Consider the following 23,009-nt stretch of genomic DNA (forward strand, 5'->3'; position numbering starts at 1 on the left):
AATGGGGACTGTCCTTTTTGTAAAGACCGACAACAACGAAAAACCCTAGTAATCCTGGATTAGAGAATCCTATTAGAAGTGCAACAAAAGGTGCCAAAATGGTTTGCACGAAGTAAAATGCAAAACCTTGTTTGCATGCAGACGGGGAATATTGTTTTGATGACACTCAGGTTTTTAACTCTCGGGATGATACCTTTGCTAATTACCTATAGCTGATCATGATCACTAAAAATACACCGTGGCAAGTTCACAAAACCTAACAGCGYTTCCCTTGTAATTTTAAAAGAGAAAAGCTCTGATCTCGTAGCGCTTCAGGTGTGTAAACAAAACCACCAATGCTTAAGCAAGTCAGCAGCCAACAAATATTCCCTAGCGCTTTTTGTAAAATCTGGGTGTGAGACCTGTTGTTTTGGCCAAATGACAGCATGAACCGCTCTGCTTTGCCTGCCTAAATGAGATGCATCTTCCAGCCAACGTGGCTTATGTTTTTTGTGTTTCGTTTGGTGTGCTTATTTCCCCTTATGTGGGTTTCCTTGCGTGAGTGGGAGGAGAGTTTCCTCTAAGTCGTGGCTTGTGAGTGGGTTTCAGAGAGTTTTTTGGGATTGTTTTGGTGGGGACATACTGCTCCTCTTGGTGATGAGCCTGGCAGCAAAGATGGATGGGGAAACTGAGGCACAGAGCATGCGTGTGCTCAGCCCAAGGGAACATCGGGCAGGAAAATACTCCAGTGCTGCTCTTCTAAGCTGGAGGCAATGCTGTATTTCTCCAAAATAAAGAGTCCGCTGGACTCGGAGCATCAAGCCCTCTGTGGAGAAAAGTGCCACATTCGTTTTCATGGCTTTTTGCAGAGGGACTGCTTTTGGTGTCCGTTCCTGTAAGTTAATATTTGCAACGCACAAGGCTTAACTCAAACGAGGCAGTGCAGGCATATGATAACCATAACAGAAGAGATCCTTTTTCTCCTGCAAGAGAAACTTGGAAAAACAAATCCCAAAGCTGTTCGCTTTGGAAAGATATCAATATGAAAAGAAAAGCATGAGGAATGGTGCTGCCTTGTTTGCGAGGGTTTTTCTAGTTAGTTTTTTTTTTCCGCTGGAGAGTGTTCGTATTTAGCTGTGTCACTGATCTGTTTTGTTCTTGTCTCCCCTTCTTTCTAGCCGGATTGCCCTTCCTGATCATTGAAACAAGCACAATCCAACCCTATCAGCGGGGCTTTTACTGCGACGATGACAGTATCAAGTACCCTCTGAAAATGGAGACGATCAACGATGCAGTGCTGTGTGCTGCGGGCATCCTCATCACCATCCTCGCCGTAAGTACTGCCTCCGAATCCACCTCTCTTGGGCACCCCCAATGTCTTTTTGTCAGCTCCATAAGCCGCTAGCACCAACGTGGGCTTTCCCAGATCACCGAAACGCAGACAGCTTGGCGACCCGTACCAAAGCACTGCATTTGAAATGTTCTTCTCCAACGTGCATTTGTAAGGATCTGTTAGGACTATGCTTCGAACAACTGAAAAACCCCGTATCAACCCCAGGAAGGGATGACTTAGGGGTCAATCCTAAGACACAAAGCTTTCCGCCTTTAGCTTAGTTGATCAGGTCACCAGCCAGAGGTGATCCCAAAGCCCTTTGATCCCTGTGAGATGAACTGATGATGAGAAACTCATTGCAGTGCAGGGTGGCCGAGATCGCTGCGGGAGACTTCCCTAGCTTGGAGGCCACAGTAGAGCTGGGTACGGTCCCATACCTGGGTAGTCAAAAGAGAAATGCTAAAAGGCCTGCATGGCATTAAGCTCCTCTTCAAGTCAAGGTTTTCACTGGCCTTAATGCAAAGTAGAGTGGGACGGTGGAGCGATCTGCTCTCCATCCAAGTGTTGGCATTGGGAGTTTAACCGTCTTGCTGATGTGTCCGCCCGGTCTTCGGAGGTGTACGTCCGCTGTGCCATTATCTGACTTCCGCCTAAGCCCAAAGCTGTAAACATTTGCCGATGAAAGCTTGTGATGGGAGGAATGAGATTACTGTTGCAGCGCACAAACAGGCCCAAAGCTGTTTGGGCAAGTCTGGGAGCTCCACAATACGGGAGCCTTTTCACCCTCCAGTAGTAACTCAGCACAGAAGCAGAAAGGCTTGAGCGTCAGTAAGGACTTGGCATGGTTTGTCCCTATTCAAATAACTCCTGGTATTTGCCTATTTTATAAGACTTAAAAAAAAAAGATGCATCTTTTCAGCTAACCAATGCCTGGAAAAGTTTCACGGGTTGGTATTAGATTTTCAGACATAGTATATCACAGCTATATTTATAAAGGCAGTTCAAAGCTACTGGGGGGAGCTTATTCCCATGGCCCTAACCGTAAAAAGAAGTAGTTAATATGCCACCTTCCCAGTGTCTTCTCATTTCTTTTCTCCTGCCAGGACTCCCAGAGCTGTGCTGGGAAATGATTGCATGGTGAGAGCTTTATATTTCAGCCAAAAAGATGAATTCAGTCAGTGGCCCTGCGAAGCCATTTCCTAATGTTCTCTCTTTATGAAAACGCGCAGACGGACAGCCACAGCACCCACTGGTCGGGTACCTGAGCGTGGGTGGAGATAGCTGGATAGGGCTCTGTGCCACTGTCAGCAAATGCTGAAATGAAATCAGGAGGTGAAGCTCAGTCTGCTGTTGAGAAATAAGTCCAATAACCCTCCTGAACGTGGCAGACCCATCACTGCCCGGGTACTGAGAGTGCAGCAGCCCTTCTGGGGACACCCGTGGGGAGGCCGGTCTCGGACGATACGTCCCTGGCTCTGCGCCGCCGCTTGAGTCCTCTGCACAGCTGTAGACTTTTGCACGCCGCTGCTGGCCGGCCTGACTTAACTGATGGGTGCTCTGATCTGTGGTGGGTGAAAGACCCAGACCCTCCGCCCCGCTTGGGTTTTAAAAAGGTGGCTTTGCGCTAGCATGCGTCCCGTTCTCAGGCAGCGTGAAAGACCTGTCTTTTGAGCGTTGTTGAAACACTTCCATTGAAACGTGAAATTCCCCAGGATTGCTTCATGAAAAGTACCTACATTCCCTTCCCGCCTGCTGCCAGCGCAGCTCAGGTGTTTTCCGAAAGACGCTGTCCAAGCTGCCTTCCTCTTGTTCCTTCTGGAAACGTGGCAGTCAGAAGCACTTCTTTTCCCCTCTTGGCTTTCATCCTTTCTTGCAGGAGCAATGCCATGGCCAGTAGCTACCTTAGCACGACACGGTGTCTGCGCTGGCAATACCCTCTACACCCGCGTTGCTGACTCGAGCCATAAATATCCCAGGTGCCTTCCCCTCGCTGCGCCTTCGGGCCCGTGCAGCAGCCACGTCTCCGCTTGCTGCGCGGTTTCGGGTGCCGTGGGCAGACGTCGCCCTGCCCGTGGGAAGCCCGAGCGCTGGGGTGGCGCAGGATGCAGGTGGCCGGCGTGCGTGGGAGCGTGGACGGAGGCTGACGGTGTTTTCCGGGGAGCCCAGCGCGTCTCTGCAGTGTGTGAGCGCTTTGGTCTACCGAACCCAGGTGCTGATCCCTGCTCTGCCTTTTTGGGCTTTGTCCTTTTTATTTCCGTGGAAATGGTCTGTGGGTTTGCAGTTGTCACCTTGCATCGATCTCCACGCCGTTTCCTTGCCCGATATATCCACTTAGCAAAAGCGGTCCCCGACACCGCGTTGTTCTTATTCCCCTCCCTCCTCCGAACAAACCCCGACAGGCGACAAAACCCCCAAATCTATAAACAGAAGAATTTTTACCCTGCAGGTGAATTACCCCTGCGTGTGGAAAAGCCATAAAAGTAAAATGAAAAAGCCTCTCATTTTCGCATTACTGCCTGACCTGTCGTCATTGCGGCTCCATGCAGAGKGGGCTTCTGATCAGTAACGAGGCAGTGGCAAATACAGGAGTTGGAACCGAAGCTGGAAACATAATCAGCTGCCTCTTGGATCCATCAGCTTTCTACCATGAAATAGCAGGTCAATTAAAAGGAAAAGAAAATCCCCCAAAGAATTAGATGTTTCTGCACTGGTTTCGCTGTGCCCACAACAAATGTAACTTAATAAGATAAATTCAAAAGCTCAGTTATTTGCTGTTGAGTGATACAAATAGCTAACGAGGAATTGAAGGAACAGATTTCTTTGCTATGGCAGGATATATGGAAAATTCAAGTCAGTCTGACCTCTTTTTCAGATGTAACCCTGATACCAGAATTATTGTAGCATAATAGGAATTCCTTCCAAATCCACAAAGTACTGATTCCTCTCCTTTCACTCAAAACATTTGCCTTTCAAAGCCAAGACAGCAGTATGAGGACTTTCAGGGAGATGGGATTTTGGTCAGTGAAGCCAAAATTTCACACTCGTGCTTTAAATGGCGTCATTGGCAGTCTAGGCCAGAGCAAAAGGTCCAGGTCATGTTTTAAATGGCTCGAAGACACCCAGAGTTCTTGTTAAGTAAACATCAGAGGCTAAGACCTTTGCTTCTACCAGGGCATAAGAGGATATGCATTTGTTTTTAAAACCTACATATTTACTGATTTAAGGCAAACTTCCCTCTTTGCAATTATGCATGCAGATGACCCTTGAGAGGCTCCTGCCCCTGGGCTTTGTGCTCTCCGATCTCTCCTAAATGCTTTTGCTGTTGGGAGATGTTTAATGTGACCGTCTGGGGCACGGAGGAGTGTTGACTGTCCCCAGGATGGCCATGCTGTGGACCATTGGCTTTTGCACGCTCGCCAACTCGTAAGCTTGTGGTGGAGAGCCAACGGGCCAGTTGCTGGCCTGGCTGTGCAGAGGGGCGGTCGTTGCCTCCAATGCACCCTCCGTGGAGGACCACAGCTTAGCCTCCGTGCAGATCCCTGAAGAGCTTTCTGCCATCCTGCTGCCTTGCACCCTCTGATCTGAAGCCCCCGCAGATATATTTGCTCACGGGCTGCTGAACAGCCTTGAGATGGTGATGACTGCCCGGGTTTTCCAGCTAGGACTTGGGTCTGGACCCGTGACCTCAGGGCAGAAGGTGCTCTTCTCCACTTTGTGAGCCTCTTCATCCATATTGCTGCTGCTCAGCCCCAGGTCTGTGTCTTTGACAGATCGTGAAAGCGTACAGAAAAATACCCAAGAAAATTAATTTCCTGGACGATCAAAGTTACATAACTGGATTAGCTGAATGTTTTACAGTTAAAGGCGATACGCTTCWATGTGATTAGACACACCGAACAATACACCAGAGACCTAACTGATTAGAAAGATTCAAAAAGCAATTACAGGCTAATTGGATCACTGATGATGACTTAGGACAATGATGGAATAGGCCTGAGAAGCACAAATCTGCAAAAGGCATTCGTCAACAGAGAAAAGTTTGGTGTTGGCTTCCCACTAATGACCATCTTTAAGTGTTTCTGACAATTCCCTCTGGGAATTACGCACTTCATATAGGCACTACATACATCCCAGGCAAATGACTTGCCAGAGACACAAGGCAGAAGAAGAGCTTAATGTCTCTTAAGACTTGCTTTTTCAGGATGCATTTTTAGTTTGTGCCCATCTGTGCTGCATTAGTTTTTCCCTGCCATGTTTTATCAGGGACAGCATTGCCAAAAACCAAATTCACCCAATTTTAGCTTCTCATTAAGGTTGAGCCATGGTTATAACTAAGTGGGGAGGGCTCATGGTTGCCCAGCGTCGTGTTAGTGAGGGAATGAAGTCTCCGATTTACAATCTGCTACATGTGTGCAATTACCAAGACCACCAACGGGGAGAGAAGAATATTAATCCCCAGACTTTTGTCGGTCCCTGTTTAAAATGGTCACGTCTTTCACCAGCCAAGAGCCTTGGGTTTAAGAGCATCTGTTTGGGAACTCTGAATAACATGGGCAGGTTTCAGATGCCATCCTCGATTCAGTTCATTTTTTCCCTCTGCAAAAGCCACACATTTTGAGCCGTGCAGCTCTTCTCCATGTGAATTTAGGCGCCCGAGCTCTTGGGAGGCTGTGGTGGGCGACCATGCACCTTTCTTGGTGCACGTGGTGGCAGCCCACAGGGATGCTCGAGCTGTGCCGGATACACCAGCCAGCCCCACGAGACACGGGAACGGCAGCCAGGCGGGAGGACCGGCCTCTCTCCTGCAAATATATTTCCTGGCTGCCAGCTTGTATTTGAAGATAGTCCAAAATGGAGATGAACCATCATCTACACAGTCTTTGGCACTTGCAAGGGTTAAAAAGACTCTGGATCAGGATAGCTGCAGGTCCCTGGACAACGCTTGGTCCGGACCAGACTCCCAAGAGCAGATCTTAGCTGTGACTTGCAAACCTGGGGTGGCAGCGCAGCCACCCAGCACATTTCTGTGCAAAACATGCTAGTGGAAGCTCTGACCTGGTCTTTATTTTTTATTATCATAGTTGTGTCTCCCTCTGATAAAGCCTGCCTCGCTGTAATTGCAGCTGCTTTGGGTCAACCTTTGTTTTCCAAGCCGCGGTACTAGAGAGTTCAAACAATGATACGGTTTCATCTCCTCTTAGGCTAATTGCCGTGCTTTTCCAGTTTATGGCTTTCCAAATGTTGTGCCAAGCTTTTAAAAAGGTAGGCAGGGGAGCCGTGTCTCCTGCCTGCAGCTGGCGGGCTGCCACGCGGGGAGGGATAGTGCTGGCTGTTTCAGCAAGGGCTGAACGTGAAGGCTTTTTTCCTGACAGTTAAATTTCGTATCGCAGTCCTTTCGACTGGAGCAGCCAAGGGGGCAGGGGGCGGCAGGAAAAAAAAAAAAAACACGCCTTCTTTTACTGCTCAGGTATAAAAACATTTAAAGTAATGAATGAAATCCTAAAGCTGTAAATCGGGAGCTCAAAAAGTAGGTGTGTAACGCGACCGAGAACAATTTAAGCCTTTGCCTCTTTCGGAGAGGTGAGACATTTGGACTTCATTTCACAGCCTGATTTTCATTAAACGGCCTTTTAAGAGTTAGGATTACAAGAAGCCGGGCCCTCTGGTTCATAACGGAGATTTATGGCACCGTTGTCAGGACCCAACACCCCCGTAAGGGGCACGAGAAATACATAATTCGCTGCTGAGCAACTGCGAGACCCCTTGGAATTCCCAGAAATACCTGGTGTTTATGAAGGCTTTGCACTGTTCAAATTGGGCCTGGTGGCTGCAAATTTGGGGCCAGAATCTGAAAACCTTGGGGGTTTCTGAGCCTTCGCCTGTTGTCGTTTTCAGAGAGGAAGATAATAAGGCTCTGAAGTCATTTGATTTTTTTTTCCCCCAAAAACAATTTGCCTCAATGGCTCTGGCCCCTCCTGCCCAAACAAACACCGATTCTTTATCTGTTTTAGGGTAAATTTGTGTTTCCATTACACCCCCATAGATCTGGGGCACCGCTGCAGTTCTTTTGTGCAAAATAGGACATTGCTGGGGGTCCTGTTGCTTCCCCTGCTGCTGGGAACGGGCAGCTGGCTTCATGCAGCGACCGGTTGGGAAAGGAGAGTGTTCTTCTGTCCCACCATCGTGCATGCACGCARAAAGGATGCTTGGACGCGGCGGTGGTTTAGTGCTAGGAAGAGCAGCGGTGTCCGAGGTCTCTCGCAGGCCGACCTTGCTGGGAGCACTTCTTCGATGGTCTTCTCCATCTGAAGAGGTCAGCTGAGGTGCAGCGTCCATGTGGCAGCCATCCAGTTGCAGGGATGCCCGTTTTTCTGTGCCCTGGTGAGGTGGTTCACGTGGGCTGCATTGACTCTGCGGACAGAAAGCGTGAAGGTGGTTTCTCTAGGCACCTGTTTGGGAAAGCAGGGCAGGGGCACGGGCAGAGAGGTGCCTGGGGAAGACCTGCTGGTGCAGAGCTCCCTGCTCGTGCAGAAGCATGTTTGTCTGTTTTAGCCAGGGTTGCGCCTGAGATGCTATCGCCAGCCTGAGGGCTGATGACATCTCGTAGCTCCTTTACAGGCAAATCGTACTTACTTCGTCTGAGCTGGCTTTCAGGAAGGGATTTATGGATAAATATGTATTGTTCAGAAAGTTACTTGCCTTCTGCATGAGACACGATTCTGGCTTTCGGCCGACAAGTCGTTAACCAGCCTGTTTAAGCCTGAGTTCGGGATCTCGCCGCTTGCTTAGTGGCAGATGTTTGTCTCGCTGCCTCAGCTGGGCACGTGTCCCCCGTGAGCGGCTGCGCGCAGCATCTTTCCTGCTTTCTAACCGTATGCCCCTCTCTCCGGTGTTTCCCCGCCAGATTATAACGGGAGAGCTCTACCGGATCCACTACCTGAAGGAGAAGTCGCGATCCTTCATCCAGAACCCGTACGTGGCGGCGCTGTACAAGCAAGTGGGCTGCTTCGTTTTCGGCTGTGCCATCAGCCAGTCCTTCACAGACATTGCCAAAGTGTCCGTCGGGCGCTTGCGACCCCATTTCCTGGACGTTTGCGATCTCGATTTCTCGACGATCAACTGCGCTAAGGGAGTTTACATTCAGAACTACACGTGTCGGGGAAACGACAGCAAGGTCCAGGAAGCCAGGTGAGAGCCCTTGGTGGTTGGTGGGGGGTTTTTTTGCCCTAAGAAGCAAATAAATAAATAAATAAATAAATAAATAAAAGATTTGCTGCTGCTGCCAAAATGGCGTATCGCACAAAATATTTCTCAGGGCTTCTCCGCCAGCAGTAGATCGCTTGAATGCTTCTTTCTCTGGGAAGGCCGTAACTTCATCCACCAGCACCAGGCAGCCTCCCTCCGGAGCTGCCGAGCTCTGCTGAATAATCCTCCTTTTCCTCTCTGTTTACTCCTACGCTATTGTTCCACAAGCTGTTGCTCAATGCGGGAATTCACCGGGAGAGCTGAGCTAACGGCGAGCGGCTTGGACTTCCGCACGGAGCAGCGCGGCGAGGGTTTCTTGCGCGCGGAGCGCCGCCGAGGAGGAGCCGCCAGCCCGATGCCCCCGAGCCCTTTAGCCGCTTCGTCGGATGCTTCATTCCGACGTTTCCAGGGGGCCGCTTCGCGGGCTGCGGGCAAGCGACCGCAGGAGGGCTGCCTTTTGGATTTCTTTACGATTTCCTGGTTGTTTGAGGCTGGCCGATGAGTTATCGGGCTGTGCTGGAAGCAGCGGCGCTGTCCCACGGCTGCGCCAGGAAGGCAGGAACAATGCACACATCCTGCCCGTCCGCTCCCGTTCTGCCCCCGGGAGCGAGCAGGGCGAGCAACAGGGGTTGCCCGGCTCCGGCRGCCGGGGGGTTGCGGTGGCCCCCGTCCCCTTGCCTTCGGCCCCCTCTCCGTAGCAGCAGGCGAGCAGCTGCSTCGCGTCTAGCGTTGCAGCGTTGTAATATAGCGGCGGCTTCTTTGTTTTGCAGGAAGTCCTTCTTCTCGGGGCACGCGTCGTTCTCCCTCTACACCATGCTTTATTTGGTGGTAAGTAACCTCAGCCTTATTTGAGACCCAGCTGCTTCTCCCTCCCTCCGACGCATCCCCCGCATCCTTAGCAAAGAGGGGGAAAAAAGCCAGAAGCTGGCCGGCTCGGGCGAGCAGGTGAAGCAGCCCGCCGGCTGGATGCGAGAGCGCCCGGGGCCGGGCCTCGCTTCCCTCCGTCGGTGACGAGAAAGGGCTCTGCCCTTCCTGCGCTCGGGCCGCGGAYAGCGCGGCGTGCCAAGGTGCTTCCTGCGCCGAGCTGCTGCAGCCGCGCCGCGCCGCGCCGGCCGCGCTTCTCCGGGCGCCTCCGGCAAGCTCTTCTGCAGAGGCGATTTGGGTGGCGATTCGTGCAAAAAAAAAAAAGAAAGAAAAATGAGAAAAAAGGTTTCGGGTTCTTTTAAAGATTCGTGGCCCCCCCCGTATCTCCCGCAACCTCAGCCTGGAAAGCAAAGAAACGGCACTGCACTTAGAAAAACATTAAATGTGAACTTCTATTTATCTACGCCCAGGACTGCCCCCCCCCCACGCCTTTACTTTGCCCTCTGGAAAGATAAATTACCGCTGCTCCCTCCTGCTTGTTAATCCCTGGATTTCTCCCGCCCTGGGCGGGAAGCAGTTTCTGTAATTTAATTACAAAGCTTTGCAGGCTGTTTCRGGGTGGAGGGGGGGTTGTTTTTTCTCCACCAACAAAAATCACTGCTTCCACCAAATCGCCTTCTGGCCCGAGCCCTGCTCGCCCGCCCGCGTGCGCACACGCAGCGGCCGCGCCGGCAGCCGGGGGCGAGAGGTCCCCTCGCAGCCGGGAGACGCGCCGGCCGCCGTGCCAAAGCCGCCGCCGCCGTGGTGCTTCGCAGAAGTCGCAGCCGCGGGGTTTTGCGAAACTTTCCGAGCCGAGTTTGGTTGTGGGGGGATCGTTCATTTATTTCCAGGGAGCTCTGCAGCCCGGCGGCAGAGGCAGCCCTGCTTCCTGGGCTGCTTTTGAGCCTGCCGTCGGGAAGCAGCAAGGGCTGCCGGTGACATTCGGGTTATCCTTTGGGGCGCGATGTCCCCGGGGTGTCTTTTAAGCGATGCTGCTCCCGGCCCTTTTTGGGAAGCCGAGCGGGATGCCTGGCTGTGCGCGGGGACCTGCTCTGCTGGCTCCTTCGGGGCGGGGGACAAATCTTCCGGGCTTCCTTGAGGGAAAACCCTCCGGGGCTGTGCCGGCGCTGAGCAATGGAAAAAAAATTAGCGTATTGTTTTCTGACGCTGGTTTGCACCGATGCCTGCTGCCAGGCTTCCTCTTAGGTTTGCACCATGCTTYGAAAGTGGCTTTTCGCCGCTGCCTGGGGCTGGGGGTTGTCGCCCCAGGCTCGTCATCCGCCCGCTCGAGCCCTCGGATGGGCGACCCCTCGCCTGGCTCCGCGCCTTAAAAAGTGRCGGAAAAGTTACGCTAGCTGTTGGGTCGTAAATCGGAGGGGAGGAAATGAGCCCTTCGGCTTGTCCCGCGGCGCCCTGCTCTCCRTCACTCCGGGGCGTCCCAGCTCTCGGCGCCGGAGCTGACCCCGGCCCCGGCCCCGCTGCTGTCCTGCCGCCGGAGATGGGCCGAGACCTTGCGTGGCAAGAACAAGCTTTTCCGCTGGACAGGCTGGTGATAGCAAAAAAAAAAAAAGAGGCTCCGTTAGCCTGGCGGGTTTTCTTTCCCCTTGCCCAGCCGGTCGCATGAGCAGATTTTTTTGGCGACTTGCTTGAAACAGCAAAGTTGCAGCGCTGTCCTGTTCCGCCAGGCAGATGCCGCGAGGAGATCRCGTCCGTCGGCTTAATCGGGGGGATCAGCTCAATCTGAACAAAGCGTTTGCTCCCCGGTGCCCGAGAAGCTGCTGCAGGCTGCCGCCGTGCCCGAGGAGCTGGCGGGGACCGCTGGAAAAGGGGAGCCGCCGCGTTTCCCGGGAGTCTCTTGCAGGCTGGGGGCATTGGCCGTGACGACCGTCGCGCCCCCAAAGAAAGGACTTTCGGGGGCATTTGCGGGACCGCGTGATTACTGCAGAAATGTAACGGGTTAGTAAGTGCAGTGTCTTCCTAAACTCCGTATTAAACAATACCTCATTTTTAGAGGCGAAGTCACTTCCTCGTTTTCCTGGTGTTCCCTAGCATTAATCTTACAGCACATTTGGGATTATGACTCTTTTAAAGCTTGCAGGCCCACCTGACCAAAGGTCGCGTGGGCCAGAAAGCTTCGGTTTGTCGAGGGAAAGCCGCCACCTCTCCCCGCGCTTCAAGTCGAGCCCCATTTCGAACGCCGAGTGTCAGGACAGGGGCAGGAGGAGGTTTTTCTTGGGAGTGCGCTTGCGTGCGCTCTCGTAGGCGTCAGCGCGGTGTGCAAAACCTTCTGTGCAGCCACGCGTTTAGGTTGCCTCCGCTGCGCGCTGCAGCGGTGGAGCGGCCGGTAGGGAGAAGTGGTTTAGCCACCGGCTCCCGTTGGGGAAATGCGAATGCACGCCAAGCGCCAGAGGGCTTTAGGGGAAAAGTTGCACAGAAAGGCACTTACAACCCGGTAAAAAACTCCTGGGATTTACTTATAAACACTGAGCCTTCAGGACTGCAATTTTTCTGCAGTCTTCTTGTCACCAGCAATGCCYAATTAACATCAGGCCTTTTGTATAAAAATTTAAAAGGGGAAATTACACTTGGGTAATCCTCTTGGTCTTAAATTTCCTTGCTTTGTTGCTCCTTGGCTGAGCGAACCCGTAAYGCATATTTATAGCAGGCTGTGGAAGGAGGAGGCAGGCAAGCGCGCCCGCCTTGCGCGCAGCCCTCTGGACCTGGCCCACACCGCACAGTTTTGTTTCGCAGCATCGCCTGCCTGTAAACGGGGAGTCTTCAGCATGCCCTGGTGGGTGTCCTTCACTCCAGCCAAGCCCACGAAACCCTAATACTGATTTTTTTACAGCACTCAGTTCCCTGAAATCATAGATAACTGCACAGAGGATGCATCGTCCTGAAAGGCTCATCCATGCCCTTACCAACGTTGGTGAATTCGGGATAAAATGGGAGTGAAGCAGGGCAGCTTCTGGATTTAGTGTGGGTTGCTGGGTGAAGTTGAAGACTTCAGATCAGACTAGGTTTTAGTGTGTTCTTCTGGTTTATATAAAAAATGACAGATGTTGCTGGGTTTTGTGTCTTCTGGTGAACGTGAGGTTTTGTGTCGGGGTTTCCTACTGAAGTCAAGGTATAGGGGTGAACTTCTGAAGAGCAGGTAAGGTCCTAATAATGTTGAATTATGCCTGCTCAAAGGAAACTCTTTGGTGTTCGTGGACTGGGATGACCTCAGTTAGTGAATAAAATGGAATTACATCGGGGCCGGGGCAGAGCTGTGCTGCCAAGTTGGTCATAATATTCCCACGGCAGGTGGGAGGATGCTGCTGCAGCTGCTACCTGGGAGCCATGGGTTTAGCTGGGGGTGTTGATGCTCCTTGTGTCTGGTTCACAGAGTGGGTTTTGCTTTCTGTGCCTTGTGTGCCAAGTGAGCTGAGATTTCCCCAAACGTCCTTACCCTGTCCCACCCATGGCCCCGCGCTGGCCCCACGTGTGAGCAGCCATCATGAGTGCTTCTTCGTGGGGCAGGTTCAAGCCGGGCTCCACTGAGAAGGCTGGGATTTAGGTGGGACGCAGGCTGAACTGCTGGCCCCTGGTTAAACACTAGTCRTTCGGTTTGAGATGATCCGGTCAGCAAAGGGAAGGGATGGGCAAACAGTGTATCCTTGCGTCGCGAGGAGGTCTTTGCTCTTCTCTTGTCCTTGCCAGCCCACCGCCACGATGCTGAAAGCATCTTGCTGATTTTGCCCAGCCAAGCCAGGGTCTTGCACCAGGGGTGAGTTTGGGTTGGAGGGATTTTGCCCTGGTAGTGCTCCTGGGTACCACTCCACTTGCAAATGGGGGTGGAGAAGGAGGAAACTTCAGGTCAAGTCCAAATATTACAGTCAGAGAAACACGCTAAGGCCAACCATTTCCGAGAAGCAGATCTTAGCAGTGAGTAAAGGACGTGGTTGTGGGAGGTCAGCCTTGTGGTGGGCAGGGTGTGAAGTAGGGTGGGATCTGCGGGCGGCAGAAAACCCCTTGGAGACTAACGGTGATCTGAGGCCATGGAAGTCCCCTGGCAGAGGAAGGGCCATGTAATGTCCCTCAAGCCATCTGTTGTGTGGTAGCACACTCCTGCCAGAAGCCGGCCAGAGGATGGGAGCTCCAGACGGCTCCTCCTGCACATTGTCGCAATTCGTTTCATCCACGTGTTCAGCAGGCTTGTGCCGTCCAGCGTTCCTGACTTTTTGTGGCTGTGTGTTGTTCTGCAGTGGGAACAACGCGGGTTGTGGTCGTGCTCGTCCTGCCGCCCYGGGGGAGGACTCTGTCCATCCCATGTTCCCGTGAAAACCTGGCAGTGCTTTGCAGGGATCACTTGAAATTTTCTCACAGCCTGTTTCAAAAGCAGRTTTTCGGATAAACTGCCAGGAACTTCCCATGTCACAGTAATAGTGCTAATTACTGTTCCAGGAAAATCCTGGCCTTTTCAGACTCCCTGTCTTTTTTTGCTTTTTGATCTTTTCTTATTAGCTAGGTTTTTTCTTTCATACCAAGGGCAAAAGCAAAGTTTCGAGCACCCTGAGTCAAGCCTTTAAATTACTTATGGGATCCTCAGCACCCTGGAGCACGGTCTCCTATATAGGATGTACTTTATCCTCACAACGCACTTGCGGAATATGAAAGTGCTGTTATCCTTTTGTTGTTGTTGTTGTTCCTTATGAATGGAGAGCTAAAGAGCAACTTTTGCGAGACTCTCTTATTGTGGCAATAAAAAGGAATTCAGTGGTGGCTCCTCACATCTGTAGCGCAGTGCCTGAGACAAGCCCTGTTTGTAGGGGTTTTACGTCTCCCGAGATGCGCGGCGTGTCGCCTAACACGAGCAATGCAGCGCGCTCTGCCTTCGTGCCCCTTTTAGGAGGCGAAGCAGAAGTGCGTGCAGGAGACGCGCCATTCGGAGCGGTGTTTTGGAAAGAGCGGGTCGGAAAGCGAACCAGCCCTGGCACTGTTTAGTCCGCTTTCCTTATGGAAACCATCCCCGCGTGTTTGTCAGTCTGCCAGTATGCAACTCGCAATAACTTTTGAACTTGGCTGATTTCAGCCAGGGCTCGGGAGTCGTAAAGCGCCTGCGAGGCTGGTGGACGGAGGGGAAGGGGGCATCGCGATGCAAACGTGCGCAAGGTTTGCCCCAAGTGAGTTCTGACCCTTTCGGCCAGCTGCCGGAGCGGGACGGCGTGACCTGTGTGTCAGAGCCAGAGTACTCTGAGGCAAAGGCTGGTCGAGGAAAAGGATGGCAGTTTTGTAAGTGYTTGTAAAGAAAAGATAAAATCTGAGCATAATTTAGTTAATAAGCCGATTTGCCCAGAGCACAAACCTGAAGCAAGTCGGGCATCAGTCTTTCTCCTGCTGATGGAACTGTTTTTTAATCACGTCACCCCCTAATATGTCTGCTTTATTGCATGTTTGAATTCAGTGTTAGTGTTTTATTGCTGATTTTTACTTAATACTCTGCTCTCTCACCTCTGACTTGCCTRTTTAGTCCTAGCTTGTGGGATGTAAGGGTTTGAGGGGACCTACTGAATCAAGAGGGGACAAATGTCAGATTGGCCAGCAGCAAACTTGGGAAATTTCTCTTTCTCAAGGGATTTCACGGGACACAACCTGAACCCTGAATTCTCAAATCTTCCTGATAGAACTGAGGAGAACAGTTTACAAGCTCTAATACTCAGCTGATTTTGCTCTGCAGCAACATAGTGGAACTTGATTTTTGCATTTTTCCAAGCCCATCAGGGCCCTCTGCCCTCCCTCCCCGTCGCCACCTTCCCCGAATACTTCCCAGCACTATCCTGGCTGCGTGCTTCATCCTCACTGGCAGATCGCTGGCTGAATAAATCCCCTGGCAATGAARTTTCGGGAAGCCTAAGCATTGCAAAGTAAAGATACAGTTCCTTGCTAACGCATCCCATTGCTGTTTGCTGGCAGAATAAAGTGCGTGCTGTTAAATCACTTCACGTGACCGTGCAGGAGGGGGTTTGTCTTGCAGCTAAAGCATTCGAGCTCAGAAGTGGCTGAGGAAGGGAAAGCACCTTCTCGGCAGTGGCACTTTTTAAATCATTTTCAGATCCTTCTGGGCACCGCGGGGACAGGTTTGCACAGCATGGGGCCGCGGTGCCGATCCCAGAGCCTGGCTGCCTGTGCGGATGTATCCCCCCGGATCACAGCGTGCACGAGCCAGCACCGAGCTGGTTGGGTCCTGCTCTCTTCAATCCTAATGGGCGAACAATTCTGAATGATTGGAAGCATCTGCTTGATTCAAATGACACGATGCATCGTTTCCTCTAAAGAGCCTTGTGCATATTCTTTGCAAAAGGGGTAAATAAATGTTAATGCAACAAGATGGGCACGCTCAATCGGCCAACATAGCGGTTCCCCCTTATCAGCTTTCTCATTATTTCTGCTTTTATAGGTAGACAGTGTTATCAGGCTACTTGTGGCTTCAGGCAAGCGGGCGAGAGCTTGATTCTCGTTTATATTTGAGGGACGCCGGCAGGTCCTGGCCTCCCTGACCCGCGGCCTTCCTCGCCCCCGCCCCGGCTCCGCTTCCTCGCTCTGCGGCAGGGCACGGGCTCCACGCGGCTTTGATTTGCGGGCAGGAGGTTCCCGTTTTCCTGTCCTCTCTTCCCCTTCGGTTTCCCCGGTTCCCACAGGAACCTGGGAAGCAGGTTGCGCCCGCCGCTTGCAGCGGAAACCAGCCCCAGATAACTGCCGGGGGGGACAATATCCATTTGACGTCACAGCGACTTCTTCTTTTTCGGGTCAGGTCGTTTTCTTTTCCCTCGCCGAGTTGCAGCGACTTCCCCCGCGGCCCCGGGATTTTGTGTGCCGGCAGCACTCCGCACCCTGGCAAACGCTGGAAATCRGATAGAGGCCCCATGGGGGGAGTTGAGTAAGAGCCAGGGATTGCTTTTACCCTATGGCCAAGTAGGAGGGAGTATTTCCATGAAGCCTCCCTGCGCTTCCTGGAAATGTTGGAGAACTGCGTTTTTTTTCATCCGTATTATCAGTGGTCTTGGCAATGCCAGGGGAGCTGCAACTGGAAATCCTCAGGGTGGTTCTCTTAGGTTCAGTGCACTGTATTTATTGCTCCTTTGTGTCCTGTGTGGCTGAAGTTACAAACGCATGGGTGACGGTGATCACGTGCATCTGGAGAGGCGCATCCTTTTTATCCAAAAACTACCTTTTCCTTGAGCAACGGGGCCCCGCGTGCGCGCATGTGTTTTGGGAGCTGTTTAGGGCGCTGCTGCTGTTCTGCTGCACTCGCGGCAGAGAGAGCCCGAACTTACTTTTCTTCTTCTCTCTTCCCCACAGTTTTATCTGCAGGCCAGATTCACGTGGAAGGGAGCCCGCCTGCTTCGCCCCCTCCTCCAGTTCACGCTCGTCATGATGGCGTTCTACACGGGACTGTCCCGCGTGTCCGACCACAAGCACCACCCCACCGACGTGCTGGCGGGGTTTGCACAGGGAGCCCTGGTGGCTTACTGCGTGGTGAGTAGCGCTCGCCGGGGCTCGGGGACAAACCTCGGAAGGCAAACGCCGCCGGGGGGAAAGGCGGGCAGGGCTTGCATCGCCGCTGAGCACATCCAGTGCCTCCTGCCAGCCCGCGCTGCTAGGAGCTCGCGTAACCCAGAAGCAGGATGCAGGGGGTTACGTCCTTGCTAAGCCGGGGACGTGCCAGCTAGCATGCAGCGCCCTGCAAGCATGCACCGAGGGCCTCGGGCCTCAGCTGGCCACGGGTAGYGGTGCGATTGCACCTTCGAGACTCGAGAGCAGGGGGCCGTGTCAGCCTGCCGACGCGCGCTGCGCAGGCCAGCTCCCCGGGACGGGTGCGGACGCCGCCGCTGCTGCAGGCAGCCGCCCCCGCGCTCCCCCGTCCCTGCCGCAGCGAGTATCGGAGCGGCCGTGGCCCGCCTGGGCGCCAGGCACTGCCTCTTGGCCCCCACAAGCTTTCCTCGGGGGCTGAGGCGGCTTGCAGGCGAAGGRGAATATTTCCCTTTCGGCCCGTGCCGTTCGCTTCGCCAGCTCGTTTTCCAGCCCTTTGTGGGGACCCAAACGGGGCGTCTCGAGTGGCTGCAAATATGGTTCTTCCCCCCCTCCAGAATCCAGCCCCAAACCGTCCCCGAGGGACCGGGGACCTTGTGTTTGCTATGCTGCAGGGTGGCAGGATGCCTCGCGTTTTGTTGGTTTTTTTGTTTTTTTTTTTAATGTAGCAAAAGGGCTCGTGAGAAAACTGTTAACAAAAGCCGTGCTTGCTTGTCTGCAGCTGCCCGGTTTGTTCTCATGCAATTTGCTTTCAAAAGAGTGACCTGATTGCACAGTCCTTTAACTCGAAGTGACGCATGTACGTGTTTAATGCAGGCAGAGCGGGGGGCGCTGGGTGCGGGGAGCGACGTGGCTGTTCGCAGCGGGGCCGTCTTGCCCTGAAACAAAAGTCTGGGGGCTATGGGAATTTATGTGTCTGTACGAGCTCCCGAAACCAAGGTTTTGAAAGCTTACCGCTTTCTGTCTTTTCTGTGTGTGTGTGTGTGTGTGTGTGTGTGTGTTGTTTTCTTTTTTTCGACTGATCTAAAAGTAAAGTAAACCTGGAGGCAAGGAATTAAGTCCACTAATGATATATTTTGCAAGCAAAGAAAACAGGCTCTTTGGGTACTTCCCCCTCGCTGATAATATTCTAAAGTCAAGTCGAAAATGTCATTGTTAAGAAGTTTTTATATAGTATTATTAACCCTCTGGGCATTAGTAGTTGGGTTTTGCCATTGCCTAGTGCCRGTGTCCCATTAAGGCATACAGGGCCAGCACATTCCAAGTGAGGGAAAYSTAMAGAAATATGTGTRTGTGTGTGTACGTATAGATGTGGGTTTTTCTTCTTAACCTTGCTGCTTTAGTGCCTATAGGAGCGACACCATYGCGGTTCCTCTGTCTTTTATCCAAATAGCGTCAGGGCGTTTCTTGGAGTCCCGGATGCCTTTTGCTATCCCGGCAGTCAGGTAAAGCAGCAAGAGGTCAGTGCTGAGAGCGCTGGGGAGCAACGGCCTCGGGCAGCTTGCAGAACAGTGCAGCGCTTTTTCCTCGGGTCAGGTGCCCGGGTTTGTGTCACGTGGGCTTGTCTAGACACCGAGTGCGGGTAGTCAGACAGCTTTATAAGCACGTATTTGCCGCTCCGGGTGCCGTTCTGCTTGGAGAGCAGGACAAGGGCAGTATGTCGGGAGCATGGACCGGGCTGTCGATCTCTGGATCAAAGCAGCAGCTTCTGAAGGACAGCAGGGCTCCGGACGCTCGGACAGACGTTCGGATGCTTCCTGGCCAGTGACAAGCTGCGACTCTGGCGGTCTCCTCCCTGGCCCGCTGACGGATGGCAAATGGTGCAGGGTCGGGGCAGGGGACACTGTGGCTGCTGTAGGGTGGTTTTCCTGCGACGAGGTGAACCAGCATAGGAAGCAGCTGCCTGGGAGCAGTACGAACACACAGGGTCCTTCCCCACTAGCCGCAGGCATCCCGGCTCCACTCACTGCTCTTTCGTGTGTCTTCTTTCCTTGCCAGCTTGCGGAGCGGGCAGTTGCCCCTYGATGCCCTATTCAGGCATGGTTTAATGGCTGGAAAAGTCTTGGGCAACAGCGGAAGGTGGTAGCTTGGGCCTAGGGACCAGCTTTAAACCCAAACCTTGTCCCRTTTTATCAGCTTGCAAAGAACGGGCAAGATGGTCTTGTTCTCCTGAACCTTGCTTTGCTGGCATGGGAGAGGCTGGTAGATTTTCTTTCCTTTTGGGAGGTGGCAGCAAGAGATCGCTGGGCAATTGCTAGTGCGGGCAGAGAGTTGGACTGCCTGGGGTTAGAATAAGATGCTSAGGTGTAGGGCTTAAACATGAGCTTGGGGCTGCTTGCACAACCCCAGGCTCAGGATCGGGCTCTGCRTCCACTGCTGAGGTGCGATCGACTGTTGGGTGGTTTTTTTTCATGTCAGCAGTGGGGACTCGCAAGCATGGCGCTGGAGGGGCATCAGATGCTGCTACGGGGTGAGCTGTAGCTCGCTCTCTTTCAGGCCCCATCACAACATTGTCACCGTCTGCAACATGAGTTGCAGGAGTGATGCTGCGTCGTGGCGCAGAAGCCTTTGAGATCTGACTCTCGTGATGGTCAAGGGCCGTTAAAATGCAGTAGTTATCAGGCTGTAATTTTTGGTGGAAACCCACTGTAGGATTCATCTCCAAGGGCTGCCAGAGCTCAAATCCAAATTCTGTTGTAGCAGGCATGTTTGTCCTTCCCTGCCTGAAATAACAAGCATAAGACGTTAATGTCAAGCACTTCCAGCTGATGAAACATTTCTACTTGGTTCCAAGGTGAAATACGATGAGAATTTCTTAAATGGAAATAGTTTTTATGTGCGTGGTAGGCAGCCTACTATGTGTCATGTAGTTTATGTCTCTTCTGATGGAGAGGAAAATGGGGGCACGTTAAGGAGGCATATTCCTTTTGGTGTTGCTCTTGTTAACTCAGATTAGTTTTTTTAACCTTTCTGTATGTGATTAGGGATTTCTTCAATATAGTGAAGAGGAACTGTTAAGTGGAAATGTAAGATATTGCCTTCCTTTGTGTAGCACATTCTCAGTCTTCTGCTGTCAAGTTTGCTTTATGGGTGGAGAGCACCTTCTACAGGAAATGGAGCTAATCCAAGTGAAAAACTTTGCACGTTTATTAGTCCTTTTTTGTGTTAAACAGCTCAAGCATTAAGAGGATTTAACACAGTTTTAACCCTAAAAGATCATGTTTCATGATTCCTATAAGTGTTTATATAACCTCAAGCCACGTTAAAGTGAAATACAGTTTAAAGAGAAATTAAGACTCGTACCCGGTCTCTGAATTAAAGCCTGAAAAGCAGTCAACAGCACAGCAGAGGCTAAAATACCCGGGATGACACTCCACCGTAACTTATTTGTGTCCAAAATTAGGGCCAGGCTCAGCGCAGTCCCCATATGCTTCTTGTGCTGAGCAATCTCCTCCCACAAATTGATTTGTCATGGCTATCTCGGTGCAGAAATTGGACATCTTTTTGATTGAATCCAGCTTTCCGAGGTGGGCAAGTAAGAGAGAGGGCATCGGAATTACTCAAAGCCAGCTAAATGGGGCTTTTACAGTTATTAGCAACTGAGAAGAGAAGTATTACCAGAGCAGTTAAACATGCTTTTACACTGAGATGCCGTAGCCCTTATTTCAAGAGGCCGGGTTCAAGCTTGTGACTTGCTGTGGGTTCAGCTGGATTCTGTTATTTCCCCGCCGGCACAGGCCCTGCCGCTTGGATGCCCTGCGCGCTGCGTTGCCAGCTCCTTGGGCACCCAGCCATGCAGATAGCAGCGTATACACCAAGAGATGTGTTTTGTATGACAGGTCCCGCCACGCTTTTCCACTGAGCAATAAAAGCTGAAGCATAACAAGTCCGCTTCCTGCATCCCCAGTCRCAAGCGTGGAAATAAATTGCCATTTATAGCAGGTTAGCTGGCTGCGCGGCTCAGCTCCTTATCTGCCCGGCTCTGATAGGAACTCATGAAAGTTGCTTCCAAGGACGACTAGACCTGCTGCGTAAGGCTCTGCATAGCTAGAAAACACAGAGTAGCGAGAAGTGAAAAGCTTTTTGCTCCCTTGTTACCCAATGTGAAAACCCTAGTCTGCTATTACTCAGTTGTGCAGCTTGGCCCTTTCCCCAATTTATTTTGGTGCTTGGATGTTGCACCCAAGGACTGCGGGAGAAGAAAATGCAAACGTGCTGCTGATTCCTACAACTTCTAAATATGGCCTGCTGCTCTTCCCATCGCCACGGCTCAAGCGAAACACCGCAGGGGCTCACGCCTGAGCTACCCGGTCTTAACCAAATCTGAGCTGAGCCGGCCAATTTGGGCCAGCGGAGCCAGTTGGTGGAGACACACCACGGCACGACCGAAGCTGCGGGTTTTTGGTATCACCTAACTACAGAGGAGTCCTCGCTGCTTTTTTTGCCGCCTCCAGCGGATCGGCGCTGTCTGAGTCTTTTCCCTTCTGGCTCGGGGCTGAGGTTTGGCAAGGGAGAAAGCGCACCGGTGCGGGAGCCCTGATRAGCGCCGCGCGGCGCCCGCCGAGGGAGGATGTGGAAGTTTCCTCCCAGCACTTTGTTTCTCATTGTGTTCCCGCCTCCCTAAATTGTCGAGCGCCGGCTTTTTCACATCCGGGAGAAGCTTACGTCACGGGATATTTCGGAAAAAGTAGTCAGGAATAGCTCCTCCCCTCCGTAGACTTGGGCTTGTAGGCGGGCGTCCAGGCCAACCCCTGGCTTCATGGTGATGCTTCGGTGAGAAAAGCGGAAAGAGTATCACTCACCTTTGACTCGCTGCTGATAATTCCCTTTTTCTTACCCAGCTCTGTTTTTTAAGGCTTTTAATTGCCTACCTGATGTCTGGCTGGATGAATTATTCTGCACCGATTAAATCCCTAACACTCTTTGCGTGAGTCAGAGCAGCGGTTTGGAAAACTTTGTCACTGTGTCTGAACACGGCCCAGGTAGCCGTTTCCTGGCTTTTCAACCRCTTTGGTGGAGATTTGTGCATTACATGCGGTGGTAAATGAAATTGTTTCGTAGTGGAGTTGGCCCTGTGTTTTGTGAGGTCGGAGCCCTGCTCCGTGTCGCACGGCGAGGTGGTAGCAGGCGCCCGCGATTTCACAGCATTGCGCGTTTTATGCAGGGGTTTGATAGCACAAAAAGCGTGTTGGCACTTTAAAAATTCATATATATTCTGTAAACCAAATTTGGAGCAAAGCACCTCCCAGTGTGGCTAAAYTGCATTTTCCGATTGTTTCTACAGGTGTTTTACGTCTCAGATCTCTTCAAACCCAAGACAAAGACTTGCCTGCCTCCACCCCCCATCCGGAAGGAGATCCTTTCGCCTGTGGACATCATTGAACGGAATAACCATCACAACATGGTGTAGACCTCTGAGAAAATCCGATTTGTTTTTTTATTTTATTTTTTATTTTTTTGCAAAAATGACTGCTGACAGCAACTACCTGCTGCTCTCAAATCTCATCAGACAGTAGAATGTAGGGAGAGACTTTTTTGCCCGACCAGTAAAGTCTTACTCTGTGGTCTTTTCAACTTGCGACATTTGGATGAAAAGGGGGGTTGTTCAACTAAGTCGAAAGCAACAGTGAGAAGCAACAAAACAAAACAAAACAAAAAAGCYGAACAAACCAAGAGAGGTGCCGGAGTTCTGGATGTGCAATTGGTTTGAGTGTTCATGTTGTAGTGAACGCCAAATTGTTCATAGCCTAATGAACACTAAACGGTTTTGTAAAGCTGGCCGTCTTAGGTTTTTCTACTATGAAGATTTCCAATGCCTGTGCGAAAAAAAACAGAAACAAAAAAAACCCAACTCACAGCTAAATTATAGAGCACTATATACGAGAAACAGCACTGAGTCAAGATTTGGGATTGGTTTATAAGAGTTGCTTTTTTTTTTTAATATTAGTTTWTTTTTTTTTTCCTCCTCCATTCCATA

General features: G+C 51.8%; 1 protein-coding gene across 1 annotated transcript; it reads left to right on the forward strand.

Moving 5' to 3' along the window:
- The first annotated feature begins 1 nt into the window (after window position 1).
- PLPP3 (phospholipid phosphatase 3) lies at window positions 2-22,492 on the forward strand. The gene is made up of 6 exons (XM_026079912.1): window positions 2-48; window positions 1,114-1,312; window positions 8,217-8,500; window positions 9,328-9,385; window positions 16,802-16,978; window positions 22,317-22,492. Exons 1-6 carry the CDS (start codon window positions 2-4, stop codon window positions 22,440-22,442), a joined length of 891 nt encoding a protein of 296 aa, XP_025935697.1. The 3' UTR covers window positions 22,443-22,492.
- The last annotated feature ends 517 nt before the right edge of the window (window positions 22,493-23,009 follow it).

The sequence above is a fragment of the Apteryx rowi genome, unplaced genomic scaffold (assembly GCF_003343035.1).
Source record: "Apteryx rowi isolate R43461 unplaced genomic scaffold, aptRow1 scaffold_503, whole genome shotgun sequence".
In the NCBI taxonomy this organism is placed as follows: Eukaryota; Metazoa; Chordata; class Aves; order Apterygiformes; family Apterygidae; genus Apteryx; species Apteryx rowi.

Excerpts from the sequence above, each read along its gene's own strand:
- PLPP3 (XM_026079912.1), top strand. The coding sequence starts at position 2 with ATGGGGACTGTCCTTTTTGTAAAGACCGACAACAACGAAAAACCCTA. Across the intron at positions 1,313-8,216 it reads TCCTCATCACCATCCTCGCC|ATTATAACGGGAGAGCTCTA; the intron begins GTAAGTACTGCC and ends TTTCCCCGCCAG. Across the intron at positions 8,501-9,327 it reads AGCAAGGTCCAGGAAGCCAG|GAAGTCCTTCTTCTCGGGGC; the intron begins GTGAGAGCCCTT and ends TTTGTTTTGCAG.